At 33.6% G+C, this 14,660-nt stretch overlaps 2 protein-coding genes across 2 annotated transcripts; one reads left to right on the top strand and one right to left on the bottom strand.

Moving 5' to 3' along the window:
* The first annotated feature begins 1,099 nt into the window (after positions 1-1,099).
* LOC108214047 (uncharacterized) lies at positions 1,100-4,181 on the top strand. Its single transcript, XM_017385821.2, has 3 exons — positions 1,100-1,378; positions 1,497-1,646; positions 3,788-4,181. The coding sequence occupies exons 1-3, from the start codon at positions 1,202-1,204 to the stop codon at positions 3,929-3,931; spliced, it is 471 nt and encodes a 156-aa protein (XP_017241310.1). The 5' UTR covers positions 1,100-1,201; the 3' UTR covers positions 3,932-4,181.
* A 283-nt stretch (positions 4,182-4,464) lies between these two features.
* On the bottom strand, positions 4,465-11,216 carry LOC108214046 (calcium-dependent protein kinase SK5). The gene is made up of 7 exons (XM_017385820.2): positions 10,387-11,216; positions 8,615-8,758; positions 8,339-8,491; positions 8,086-8,201; positions 6,582-6,749; positions 6,250-6,474; positions 4,465-4,819 (listed from the first exon to the last, which is right to left on the bottom strand). The coding sequence occupies exons 1-7, from the start codon at positions 10,955-10,957 to the stop codon at positions 4,682-4,684; spliced, it is 1,515 nt and encodes a 504-aa protein (XP_017241309.1). The 5' UTR covers positions 10,958-11,216; the 3' UTR covers positions 4,465-4,681.
* Between the last annotated feature and the right edge of the window lie 3,444 nt (positions 11,217-14,660).

The raw sequence follows: 14,660 nt of genomic DNA, 5'->3' as shown, positions 1-14,660 counted from the left end.
ATCGTATTTAAATCTAGGCACTCTCATCGTTGTGTGAGCATGAAATCAAAATCAGATGTTCATATACCGTGGGGGTGTTTCGTTAGGCTTTTAAGCCCGGCTTCTGCATTTATAAGTTAGAAGCACTTATCTGTATCATTTGTGTAAAAAGTCAAGAAGCACTTATAAAAAAGGTTAATTATCTAGTTGGTCACTGAAGTGGGCTTAATGTCTCAAATTGGTTACTGAACTCAAAACGGTATCAAGATTTTCACTGAAGTGACCATAAATATTAAACAAGTACCTTGAAATATAAATTCAAGCAGTAAAAATATTATTCATAAAGTTTTACACATTATTTTTGAATTTTACCAAAACCAAGTAAAATGTTATGACTTCTAATATTTATGATAATATAATTAGATTTTATCAAGCTTATTTATTATTTATTTTTAATTAAAACTGAGAAAATAACTATATAATAAAATATAAATAATAAATAATCTTGGTAAAATATAAATATATTATCATAAATATTAGAAGTCATAACTTTTTACTTGGTTTTGGCAACATTCAAAAATAATGTGTAAAACTTTATAAATAATATTTTTACTGCTTGAACTTATATTTCAAGGTATTTGTTTGATATTAATGGTCACTTCAGTGACCATCTTGACACCGTTCTGAGTTCAGCGACCAATTTAATACATTAAGCCCACTTCAGTGACCAACTTGATAATTAATCTCTTATAAAAACACTATGAATGTTAGCTTTTGTTTCACGACTTCTACTTATTTCCCAAACACTTTAATCACTTATAAGTGTTAATTTGCTTCTCACTTCTACTTCACTTCTTACTTTAAGCAAAAAGCATCTATTTTAAGCTCAGTATCCATCAAAATCTCAATTGAACACACCAAAAAAATTCAAATAAAATAATTATTATACTATTATAAAATCAAAAAATCTTTAATTATTAATTATTCTTCTCAATACAAAAAATTTTCTACCAAAACAAAAAATAAAGTCAAAATCTGTCAACAAAAAATATAGTCAACGATGTGAATAAAATAATATATATATAGTCAATGTTGTGCATAAAAATTAGAAAATCCACGTGTTTCACCTACTGTATCTCATTTCCTCCCAGGACAAACTCATCGTCAAAGTTTAACTTCCTTGGGGGGTTTTAAAACTCCGACAAATTACAACATAAACACCATGAATTTCGATGAAGTAAAAAGGCAGCTCGAACAAGAGGGCAATTCTAAAAATGGGTCAATCGTTGATTCCATGCCTTTCAAATTCTTTGAGCCCTTTATTGTTCAAGGCATCAAAGTTGATCTTGTTGAACCGGGTCGGGTCATCTGCTCCATGACTGTCCCTCCTCGTCTACTGGTCTGTTACTCAACCCCTTTATCTTGTTTTTGTTAATCTTGATGTGTAGATACATGTTTGTGATTAGTACATGACAGAACTGATAATTGAGTTCTTGATGTTTCTTGAATGTGGTAAGAACACAGCTAATTCATTACATGGTGGGGCCACTGCAGCTCTAGTGGATATATTGGGTTCTGCTGCTATATATACAACTAAATTGGCTTCTCCTGGTAGTGGCGTTTCGGTCGAAATTAGTGTGTCTTATGTTGATGCTGCTTATGCCGGTGTATGTATTTCTGTCTTTATATATATCTGTTTTGAATCCTTTTGCATTTGCTAAATTTACACCTCTGTGTAGAAAAGAATGTGTTTGTTACCGTGCTTTTGTTCGTTGGCGGTGATTTGTATTGAAGAACATGAGACTAGGAAAGACAAGAAAAAGAAGAATGCTATGCGTTGTCATATAAGTCTCTTTGCTTATTAGTGTATAGTAACTTTAATCACCATATATGTATGCAAGTTACAAGGGAAAGTCTCTACGACAACAAACTCAGATAAAGAAAAGGAATGTACCCCATAATAGAATTCTAGGCTGAGGGAGCTTTAGTGATATTAATGAAACAAAATATCATTCTAAAATATAGAAGAATTATGAGGGAACTACCCTTATATGAATGAAGCAGAACATTATTCTAAAATATTCATGATAAATTTGATATTCCTGAAGTGGGAATATGAAGCTCCTGACTGCTTGTGAAATTAAGTTGTGAACCAAGGCCTTTATTGAAAGTCATAGTCACTGGTGAGCGAATACATATAAAGAACAAAAAAGCTACCTACTGATCAGTTCTTAAACAAAATGACACTTAACAACAATGTGTTTAGTTCATTGAGGAAAAAATTATGTATCTGTGTAGCAATACTTTAAACAGATTGGATGTTCTTCACAGATGACGAACCCCCAAATTGCTAAGCACTCCTTTTAACTATTTGATTTCACAAGCTTTGTCAGTTGGACCCGCACAAAATAAGTAAGGTGTCCAAGTGTATGACTCAGGTATATTCACCCTAAACCGAATAGTCGGAGTTACAGTCACAAGTAATAGTTGCCATTGATCAATATTCAACTAACTTTAAAGAAGAAAGGGTGAATATCTGACTTTTAGGAAAGCAATCACGTGATGCAGGCCCTTTCGGAATGTAAACTCTTCGTTTAAATATATATGTTTCTCAAGCGCGTGGTTGTTGTTTTCTTCTTGTACACCTCCATTATTTCTAAATGGCAAGATAAATGAAGCTGGGATTATAGTCTTACAGGGACTCTATTATATACTAATATCCTCATCTAAACCTTGCTGTAATCTTTTTTAGATGGAAATGGAATGATATACATGAACATATGTCCAGTATTAGGGAAATAAATTAGTTCTGTAATTCATGATCAGATCTCCTATGGGAATTTAGGTCTGAATATGTTTTTCATTTTCATTTTATGCTAATGAAAGTTGGAATCTCTTAGATCTGTTATTGTCGTTGTGTTTCTGCTTTTCTGATGAAGCTGAATTATTAGAAAAATAGTCGGACTTCTCTTATATGTTCAAATTGAAGGACATATGATAAATAAGCATTACTTCTTGGAAAAAAGGGTATACCACTGATGCACTCATATAACTATTATTAATACAGTAAGTAATCAACAAAATGCATCCAGGCGAAGTAGTATTAGTTTCTTTGTTTTTTTTTTTCTTTTTTTTCTATTCAATTTCCGAATTAGAAATAGAAAGAATTTAATCCCCTGTGGGTATCTTTATATAAGGGGTAATGTAAGGTCACTGAAATTTAGATTCCTGCACATGTGAATTGTATATATAGATTTCTGCATAGTTTATATTCAAAAGACTGCAGTGATGTCTATGAAAACGAGATATTCAGCCCTATTACAAAATATTCATGTGCTAACCAGCTATGACGGCCCATGGCATTGTGAACATTTGAAAGTAAGACTCCCCTTGCAAATTTGAGTTTTCAGATTGCACTTGATTCACATTTATGTATAAATAGGTCCAAAATAAAAAGTCAGCTGAAAACATCGAGTTGAGTGTTTTCTGAGATGTGACATTGCTTCGGATTAGTAATAGCTCCATGCTACTTGCTTTGGATTGGCAATAGCTTATTCTTGCTTATATACTGTTCTCATACATTTAGTCATGCGGATGTTTGTGTGTTTTGGAATTGATTTTGCTTTTATGTTTCATTTTGTGTTGTCATTGATTGTAAACCAGTCCCCTCTTCTAACATGAGTTAATGTTTGCTCCATTAATTTCCCATATTTTTGGTCTATCGAAGCAGCTTAAAGCACTTGTATACTGTCTTTGATTGTAACTATAATTTAGCAGATTTAATGAAAATAACGATATGTTTACTCAGGAGGAAATCGAGATAGAATCTAAGGTACTACGTGTTGGCAAGGCTATTGCTGTTGTCACTGTGGAACTGAGGAAGAAAAAGACGGGAAAAGTAATTGCTCATGGGCGTCATACTAAATATCTTGCCGTTGCCAGTAAATTGTGAGCACTGTTGCCTCATCTGGATAGGTTGTACTACTATCCTGCATTGTTGTCCATTACATGTGAAAAATCAGTATCTAGATCTATAGATTATACTATTCGCGATGCCTGGTATGGCTAGCAGTTACTCGTTCTGCTATGGAGCATAATAAATCTTTACCTTCATGTATTTCATTTGATCATAGTTATTTTACATGAATGCTCAGTTTTCGTTTTCAATTATCTAAGTATGAATGCTCAGTTTTCATTTTCAATTATCCAAGCAATCATTTGCTGGCACTATGACATTGTTATGTGGAGTACTCTCGAAATTTTGAGGTAAAAATGTACAGACCTACTTGGATGAAAACAGTCAGGGCAACAAGAAGCGGATAGATGGAGATATGATTAATTAACATCCACATTGTTTGCGAAAACTTTTTTGTATAACAGATCTTTGCCTCCACACGGGACCACTAATGATGCTCATGGCCCGTTGACATCCCTATTAATTCCAAGTACTGTCCATAACAAGTATCGGGACAACCTCAGAAAACGGAGAAAGAAAAACAAAATTTTAAGAGAAAAAGGATTGTTGTTGCCCTATGTGTATTGTTTTACATGTCATTGAAATGAAGTACACTTGTTAAGTACTACCAGACCAACTACTAATGTTATTAATATCCAGAAATGCAGTCATAGTGCAGCAGCATAAGAAAGGTTTGCACTGAGTCTATAAAATCAGGAGGGACTAGAGTCCGTGAGAATAAGATTGTCACCCACACTTGTCACTTGGTGCTGTTACTCCTAGTGCTTCACCCAGGTTGAAATTCCCCCTCATAGTTCTCCTCCCGACTCCTCCGTTCCCTTTTCTCATCATTGCAGCGAATTCCCCATAATCTATCTGCCCATCCTGCAACGAGAAACCTCTCATTAGCAAAAATGTTCCTCACTTGGTATCCAGTATACCTACTTGGATACACATAACACGAAACATCAAGACAAGTCGCAGGAATTTTGAGGAAAAAGAGTAAGGAAAAAGCAAACACAATAATCACACTTGGATGAATGAGATTACACGAACACAGTGGTTGTTTAAATACTGACAGTAGCGAAGTTTTGGTTAGTTAAGAAAGCAAGTACAGGAGTAAGCTTGCAGCAATATGATGTTAACGAGTTTCGGCATGTGTAAACTCAGTCGAAGAGCCATGACACATGTTGTTAATGCCAGTGTAGCTAAAACTTCAGTACCTAGTTGCAAGGCGCTATACGAGGTCCGATATGCAGAAAACAAACTAATCCGTTCAAGGACATATATAAGAAGAGAAGCCCTTTGAATTCTAAAAGACATGGCCAAATTTATAGAGGACCTAGAATCGAAGTGGAGTGACCAGTCAAAATAGGACCCAAAACAAAAATGGGAGCAAAAGGATTAACTTGGAGCCAAAGACTTGAAGTTATGGACCGAGCACTTCTCGCACACGAAGAAGACCCTCTGGTGTAGTTGGGGAACATTAACTCTAAGTTACTACTTGGTACAGAGTAATAGGAACCAAATTTTAATGCTTAGCAAAGTCATCCAATAAAGAACTGTGATAAGGCCAGATAAATCCCAAAAAAATGTTCTCTTTTTGGCAATGGTATTTAATTTACCTAAATGCTATGCTTTTATATTCTATGAATTATCATTTTGCATTATTAGCTGGCGTACAATATTACAAAGACATTGTGATGAATTTATTCATAATGATAACTTTCCTAGTAAATGATTGCTGAAGTTGAATATATACAAAGTTTTGTCTTTCCATTTTACTGGAAATCATCCGTATATAAATCTCATGTATTTTTAACTAATATAAAGTTTAGATTTATATAATATCTCAGAGATTTTCAAATATTAAGACTGCCAAAGCCAGTGGGAACTCATGATGTAAAAGAGAGTACGTTTAGAGCCAAACGAGTATATGATCTGGAATCAAACAGAGATATTTACATCACGTAAACTTAGCCAGAACTGCATATTTCAGATATACAAAACATGAGAGCATACTATCCTACTTGTTATCAGAGCTGCTGTAAATTCCATAATTGTTGTTATCGATTTTGTAATTTGTTCTGATCTAGGTTTCTTATTTAATCAACTTATCTATTCTTTGATCCTAATTCATCTAATCTAACATAATAATGATTACACTTAACTAACTAGAGTCTATGTGGGGTTGACCTGTACTTGCCAATGTCCATCAACAAACACTTCCACTCATTGCAGGCTTATTAAACGTTATCATGCCAAACCACAAACACACATATAGCATGTAGACAATGCACTACAAGTAAACTTACATCATCTTGGTCAATTTCTTTGATCATTTCATCAAGGTGAGCTTCACCTAAACCAAAGTCTTTGCAGGCTTGTTGAAGCTCATCAATGGTTATGTAACCACTGCCATCTTTGTCAAAAAATGAGAATGCAGACACTAAATTTTCCTCTCTCTCCAACTTATTAAGGTGCACTGTAGCAGCAATAAATTCACCATAGTCTATTGTTCCACTGTTGTCAATATCTGCCTGCAAAAGTCAACCGGTAAATTAGCAAAATAAATCATCAAATCTGTAAGAAGAAAGTTTGTTATCAATTAACATCAAGTTAAGCTTCATTAAACGATTTCTCTTACTGCATCCATAAGATCTTTGATCTCGGACTCCATGAGTTCAGAACCAACTCTTCTTAAGCCTTCTTTCAGTTCATCGAAAGTGATAGTCCCGCTGTCGTCAGTGTCTATCATCTTAAACAATTCCTTCAGCCCACCAATTTCTTCTTCTGAGAGTTTTTCAGCAATGACCTACACATAATCAAAGTTCAACTACTACTATGGCTCAGGAATGTTGCTTCTAGCATGAATATATACTATGGTTTGTCAAGTACGGGAAGAGAGAAACTTAGCAGGCATTAGTTTTTCAAGTAAAACTAGAAAAGGATATTTTGCAACATTTCTAAGCTGTGAGTGGTCGGGATCTGGAAGATTTGGTAGTTTAACTATTACAAAAATAAGACTTATAGTATTAAAGTGGCTGGGGGGCCCAAATTAGGGCTGTCAAAACTAGACACAACCTGTGAACCAAACACAAACCCGACACAAAGTTTAAGGTTTATAGTTGTTAAAAGGTCAGGGTGAAAACTACCCGAAAATAACCTGCAAAAAAGGTGGTTTACGGTTCAACCCGAAAATGACCTGCGTAATCCTTTTAGCACTGTTCTTTAAATTATAATGTTTTATAACATGTACAATATACTTATATAATGAGTCAATTTTATCACTGATAATATAATTGTTCAACCTAATTTATATTATTTTTTTGTATTTATATAGAATTACTTATTTATTTCAAATTAAATGGTAAATAGTATTTGTATATTGTTACATGAATATTTTTATGCATCATGATACATAACTAAAATTATATATAATAATAGTGGTTTATGAATATTTATTATACGACTAAATATACCGCCCAATTTTAAAAATTATGTAGTAAATGAAATAAGGTGGGCAAATAATTTAGCGAGACCCATTTAATTGGCAGGTTAGGTTAGTGTCAATGTTTCTCGACCCCTTTAATTAGCGGGTCGGGTTTGGGTTGACCCTTTATTAATATATAACATACGACCCGACAAAAAACACGATCCCTAACCCGAAATTAGGAGCACTAACCCATACTGTACTTGTACTTCTTGAAAATGCTAGGTTGAATTATTTGGAGGCCAAAAACAATTAAATCCCTTGACATATATGATATATCATATAACATTTTGTTTTTTTTTTCTCTTCCTAAATGAAAATGAACTTCGAAGAATCAATTAGAGTGCAACTGTGCAGGTATTTAGATTTTTGTAAAAGACAATTTTTAAGGGTACATTGTGGTACACCCATGATACTATTTAGAGAGCGGAGTCCCTTGAAGTTTGGAAACCATTCTACTTTGCACTCTCCTTCCCACTTGGCTAAACAAGGTGCACAATTATCATTTTTTGAACTTCTGTTATAGTGTTCTGCTATTCCTACAAAACCACTGTCCACATATATTACCAGACATGGAGATAGTCTTCCCTATACTTCTAAGAGCTTCATAGACCATACACGACAACCTGGATAAGAAGTTAAGAAATTTTTATCTTACTCGCAAAGCCATTTTTTTAAGCTTGTTCATTGCAGAGAACTGTTTCAAGCGTGAGAGCACTGCTGAATCGAGAGGTTTATCTGGGGCAATCCTATCATCAACAATCCAAGGGTGGCCTGTCAAAAGGGGAGGGGAGGAACAAGGAAATAAAATCCACCACATCAACTCATAGATATTTAAATTCAGAATATCGAATTATTGGCAATAGATTTTGAGTAACATGCCCTGCTAGAGTATGGAAAAAAAGACTCACACAATACTTCGTGTGCACTTAGCCTCTTCTTCGGATTTCTGTCAAGCATTTTTCGTATCAAATCTTTGGCACTATCAGAAATGCTGGGCCACGGTTCAGATTCGAAATCCAATTTTGCTTGTAATATCTGTCTAAAGATTCCCATCTCAGTTTCTGAAGTAAAAGAGAGTACAGTAAGTTAGCAGCAAGTGTAATTGCAGATTAATATTGAAATTAAGATTAGTAATTAGTTATCTTTTACCATGACCCTCAATACTATAACCGAATAAGATTTACCTGCCCAAAAAGGGGGGACACCACTCAGTAAGATGTACAATATAACGCCTGCACTCCATACGTCAGATTCTGGTCCATAATGCTTTTGTAGAACTTCTGGGGCAACATAGTAAGGACTCCCAACCACATCACAAAATGTTTCGCCTAGGTTACAAGGGAGTGAGAAAACATATTACATAAGAATAGATAGCCAGAGATTTTGCGGAGATCATTAGTAGCTTGTATTGCTTATGATTGAAACTTAAACACTAGCAGCTTGTATTTTGAACAAATTCTACTCCATGGCAATTTAATAAAAAAGTAACTGGCGAGAATCTAAGCACATTTATGTTCAGTCATAAACGACCTGTCTCCCTATCTCTGTAAATAGTTCATATTAATTTTAATGGTGAAAATGCACTTTAATTTCTCTGCACGTATTAAGATAATTAATATAGTTGGACCTCTCCAATGAAAAAGTCATACATGTGTTAGTGATGGTATAGCTCAAGTGGTAAGGGGCTTATACTCGAAAATTTCGAAAATGCTAAAACTAATCTAGTAAATAACAAGAAGGACAAAACAATTCACATCTGATGAATGAATTAGTAACATAATCTTAAAAAATAAACATGAACAGAGTTCGTTTAATCGATAGGAAAGGATGAAAGACATCAAAGGTCCCAATATTCTCTCAAGCCATAAGCATCGGTAAAGATAATGGGAGAACATGCATTGCCATATAAGCCTCCAAAAAGCACACACGTGATTCAGAAATTAGTTGATCAAACAAAAAATTGATTTGAGTGCAATAGGAAGATGGGAAAACCCCACAGAGAGAAAACTAACATTAAGTCAACACATCTTATGGAAGTTAAAAGAACTCACCAGATTAAAAGTTTCAGGAAAAAAGAGAAAGAAAAGCCAAAGGTTGGATAGATCAATCCAAAAGCTAAAATGACGCAGATATAGCTTGCATCATTCAGCTCATATATAAGACAAAACTAACAAACAACAAAGTGAATCAGGAATAACAAGATTCAGGAAGGCGAGATATATACAAAAAGGGGCGATATAAGACTTTGTTACAACAAGTTAGTCATATTTACCAAATCTACAATTAGGAAACTAGTAATTACAAAATTCAAAGCAGGGTCAATGAAATTTACACACACACACACAAAGATACATAAATATACCCAATTCACCAAGCTGGCTTGTAGAAATTCGACAAACCAAGTACAATGCTTACATAAAATTTAACATTCCAAGAGTTCCAATGTTTCTCTCAAGCAATACACATCCGTTAATTTAATAATAGAGTACTAGACTACTATGTATTGATATACCAAGTTACCAACCCCCTAAAAGCACATGTAAAAATTATTACCTTAACAGCAATAGAAAGTTGGAATTAATTCACAAAGAGAAAACCCGCATTAATTTAACAAACTTGATCAATCTGACAATAACGAGCTACATTAGAGTTCTAACATAGTAAAAAATAAGAAAAAGTGGGTTAGGATAGATCTATCCCGAAACACATAATGTTTCAAATGCCGATGAGATTTTGCAGCTCATACACAAGATAATATTGATAATCACCTACACAAAAGTGATAACATGATGAATCAGGAACAAGTATTAACAGGATCAGAAAGATAGAATTTCGATTAAAAAAAGCTAGTTTTAACTACCATATCCGCAATCAAGAAACTACAAATTACAAGATTCAATGCAGAGTAAGCCCAAATTGTAACATAGGAGTATATATGTATATATGTAATGTCAACCTGGCTTGTAGAAGACAGACAAGCCAAAATCAGTAGTTTTGAGTGCAGCATCCTCATCATCACTTAAAAACAAGAAATTCTCAGGCTTCAAATCTCTATGCATAACTCCCAAAGAATGACAAGCTTCAACAACACCCACAATAGTTTTCAAAAGCTTAGCAGCTTCCCTCTCACTATACTGACCCTTCATCACAATCCTATCAAAAAGCTCCCCACCAGCACACAACTCCATAACTATGTGAACAAAAAGTGGGTCTTCACAAGTTTCCTTAATTAAGACCACGTTTGGATGCTCAGATAAATGGTGCATTATTTGAATCTCTCTCCAGACATCTTCATAATCTTCTTTACAGATAAGTTTTTTCTTAGGAATAGTCTTGCAAGCATATAGGGTACCTGTAGATTTCTCAGTACAAAGATGGGTTGTCCCAAATTGACCCTGCCCTAATTTCTTGCCAATAGTATACAGCTTTTGAAGACTTTGGGTCTTGTAAGGAAGAACCCAGTTGGGCTTTGGAGGCGTTGGATTCTTTATATTCTCTCCAGGTTGATTTGGAACTGATGAAGACATCTCTCTCCCCACCTCTCTCTCTCTCTCTCTCTCTCTGGGAATGTACTGTGCAGATTTTAAATGTTGAAAACAATGGGCAAGGATCAGGAAAATGAAGAAAAGAGAATGAAGATGAGATTTTTAATCCTTGACTAGCTGTTATTACAAGATCTCCTTGTTGCTAGATTATCTCGGATTCCTTGTGGGTTGTCCAAGTTAAACTAGAGTTGAGAATGTTGCCAAGCCAAATTTGTGTCGGGAAGTATTTTATAGTATTTGTGAGTACTGCGTTCTCTTTTTCCAATTTATGCTACTAGTTTAATTTTTCACGAGCCTGTATTATTTTGACAAATTTGGGCTCGCCCACACTTGGCATAGGTTTCAGCGCCTAAAATATCAGAGTAATATTCTCTTTGTCGCATGTCATTGGGCGACCTTATACAATAATAAAATTTTCGTTTTTCGTCAAAGAAAATAATAATAGAAATACTATGATATTTTTTATTTCACTATTTCTAATAAAAATAAAAACAAATATTATAGAACTGCTACTAGAAATTCAATGTGTAATCTAAGGGGCCGTTTGGCTGAACTTAAAAGAAGTGACTTATTGCTTAAAGTAAAGAAGCGGATTAAAAATGAGAAGTTGATTGGGACTTATAAGCTATCATAAGTGTTTGGATACTGTGACTTATAAATTTTTAAGTGTTTGGATAACTTAACTTATAAGTTGGTATAGTTTTGTAATTTTGTAATATAATTATTTGATATTTACGAAATAAATTGTGAAAAGTTGATGTAAATATTAGATTAGATTAAAATTAATCCTATATAAAAAATGGTTTTTGGTTTGTTTTGTCTCACATTTTGTTATAAATTTCATTTATTTATTCCTTACGATTATATTAAAAATATAATTTAGGAATGAATGAAAGATTTAACCAAACTTCAGTTGTTTCAAAAAAAAAAAAAAAACTTCAGTTATTATAACTTATTCACAATCAATAATTTAAATAATTGAAATTATATTTTTATTTTGAAACTATATATTATAATGAACTAAAATTTCTCACATTTAACTATTTAAGTGATCCATAAGTGTGTTAAGATATATTTATAATATATTTGAGTATTTCATGAAATTGAAGACAAAAGTTTAAATAAAAAAAAATTTATATTCAATCGACGGAGATAACATGAAGTAAAAGTAAGAAAAAGAAATAAACAAAAGCAAGTAGAAGGCGCATGTGAAAGAAGTAGAGCGGCAGAAAAAGCTAGGTTATATAGCTTCTTTTCCGAACTTTTTTCACTGCTTTTAAGTGCTCCAGCTTAATAGCCAAACGCGCGACAAAAAAGCATAAGTTGACTTCCAGGCTTAAAAGCCCAAAAGCCCGGCTCCCAAACGCACACTAAGTATTCGATACGTCTTTTTAAACAATGCTATATATGATTATTTAACCAGGTTCAATGTTAACCAGATTCAGTTAATTAGCTGATCATAATATTTATGGAATGAGTTGGATTGGTATTAGTTTTGATACAACAAAATAATTCTATTCGATCTAGTAAGTCAAAACTGCTAAATTTTATGACCCGGTATTCTCTTATTTATCACATGTGTTTACTATTCAGACAGAATATTGTCACTCACTTTTACTAAGAAAATGAATCCATAAACGAAAGAATGATGGAAAAGCGATGAAGAAATAAATGTAGAAATAGAAACAGTTTCTCAAATGAAATGAAGCGGAAGAACAAGAGAGATCCATAGAAGAAGATCATGTGCCTTTCTTTAAGGAGAAAAAGGAGAATTCAGACAAAATCAATGAAATGGAAAATATTATGGTGAATGGAAATGAGAAAACAGTGTTTGTTAGCAGAGGTTGGGGGTGGTTGTGAGTTGTGACATATTGTTCTGAGAATTTTCGCAATTTTTTCTCCCAAATCAAACATAAATACATAATTAGTGTCTCTTGCTCGTAAAAACTGATTTTTTTTTTTCTATTTCTATTAACAGTACTTCTTACCGAACATGCAGTTAACTTTACCTCATTACCGTAACTTCCTAAGAATGTAGTTGTTTTACCAGAAGATTAGATGTATATTTGAGTTTGTCTTCCTTTTTTCTGGTCAATGGCTAATTATATTGCAAATATACAGTATTTGTTTTGGGAGAAATAAACTAGTACATACTATCCATGGATAAGAAAAACAAAATGTAGCCAACGGTTTTAAATCAAAAACAAAAAACAAAATCCTAGAAATAGAAACAAATTTCACCCAAATCGTTGCAACTGACTTGAAAATTTTCTGCAAAGAAGAATCATTCGATTCGTGGCCACAGGGAGTTGGTGGATTCTCTGACTTGAAAATTATAGGTTGAGTGGAGTTGTTAATCATGCTGATTTTTATGGGGCAAAGTCTCTTTTCTATAGTGTAAGTCTCATCTTCTCGGTATGAATATGAAGTACTCTTCTATTTTCAAAACAAAATTAGGTACTTCATGATAGGAATATGCATAGTTGTGTAATATTGTTATCTCCTTTTAGAGATGCTAAATTGTTTTAGGAGAATTTATAATTATTTTGATTTGTAAAAATTTCAGTTTTGAGGGGGATTAGGCATGATTTATCTTTCGTAAATTAGAGAATCCGTGCATCATGAATTGTAAAAGTTTCATCCCAGTTTTTGTCCTTGATTGTGGAAGTTATTGGTGAAGATTACAAATCCTCTTTAATGAGTGTGATTTACAATTCACAAGTATGTTATAGAATCAATTTTCGGATAACTGTAGCTGATTGAAGAATTGGCAGAGTCACGTCATTCACACATGAAAGAATTATGTCAAATTACACTTTTCTAAAGCCTGCAAAACAAGCATCGGTTTATAGAATGTCCATCAAATTTCTATATAAAACTCCAAGATTAGTGTACAAAACTGCAATAAAAATGCCCTAAGCAAGCTACTAGCCTCAGCATTTCAACAACAATAATTTTTTTTTGGAAAACAAGGCAGTCTTCATTTTTTTTTATGCTTGCCTAAGATTCAGCATACCGTGTAGGCGCAGAGCAACAAAACCATCTTCGAACCCCAGGCCTCCCTCGACGACTACGACCCTTTGGACGCTTTTGAGATTGCGATGCATTGTTTTTGTTTATGTAAGCAGGGGTCCATTGTGGCTCAGCTTCTTTCTTAAAAAATGGAGAGTTTGGATTAAACTTATGAGGGTGTCCATCTCGTTTAGCATTCCTCGCCTTCTCAAATATGACTGAAAACTCAGATGTCCCTGGATTTTTCAAATCCCATTCTCCAAATTTTGGTAATGCAACTGCTTTTTTATTCGTCATCAATTATGTCGCTATAGATAAAAATTTCAAATGTATTTTTCTTGTTATGTCCGCTAGCTAGAAGAGGAAAAGAGACCCTGATCTCTTTTTGTTCTTCTTTCTAACCAGGATAAGCTCATCCGAGGAAACAAACAAGAAGAGACATAAAATAAGAGAGAAAAGAGGTAGATGTTGTATGATTGCATCTGTGTACGTGTGTCATGGTAGATAATTTATATTTGGTATCAAAACAATATAATTAGCTTTGCCACCACATATTTTACTAATGTTAAAACAATGATATTATAATATTAAATGTTAAAAATATAAATTATAAAAGACTAAGGTACAATACAACTAAGAAAAATCATATCAGCAGTCTTGAAAGGAGGAACAC

This window comes from Daucus carota, chromosome 3, assembly GCF_001625215.2.
Source record: "Daucus carota subsp. sativus chromosome 3, DH1 v3.0, whole genome shotgun sequence".
Classification (NCBI taxonomy): Eukaryota; Viridiplantae; Streptophyta; class Magnoliopsida; order Apiales; family Apiaceae; genus Daucus; species Daucus carota.
The sequence above is the reverse complement of the archived record's forward strand: the minus strand, read 5'-3'. Positions and strand labels throughout refer to the sequence as shown.

Bases quoted from the DNA above. Each gene is read 5' to 3' on its own strand.
- LOC108214047 (XM_017385821.2), top strand. From the start codon at position 1,202: ATGAATTTCGATGAAGTAAAAAGGCAGCTCGAACAAGAGGGCAATTCT. The intron at 1,379-1,496 runs GTCTGTTACTCA...GAATGTGGTAAG, and splicing joins CTGTCCCTCCTCGTCTACTG to AACACAGCTAATTCATTACA. The intron at 1,647-3,787 runs GTATGTATTTCT...ATGTTTACTCAG, and splicing joins TTGATGCTGCTTATGCCGGT to GAGGAAATCGAGATAGAATC.
- LOC108214046 (XM_017385820.2), bottom strand. From the start codon at position 10,957: ATGTCTTCATCAGTTCCAAATCAACCTGGAGAGAATATAAAGAATCCA. The intron at 8,202-8,338 runs GTGAGTCTTTTT...CCCTTTTGACAG, and splicing joins AAGTGCACACGAAGTATTGT to GCCACCCTTGGATTGTTGAT. The intron at 4,820-6,249 runs GTAAGTTTACTT...TTCTCGTTGCAG, and splicing joins AAGAAATTGACCAAGATGAT to GATGGGCAGATAGATTATGG.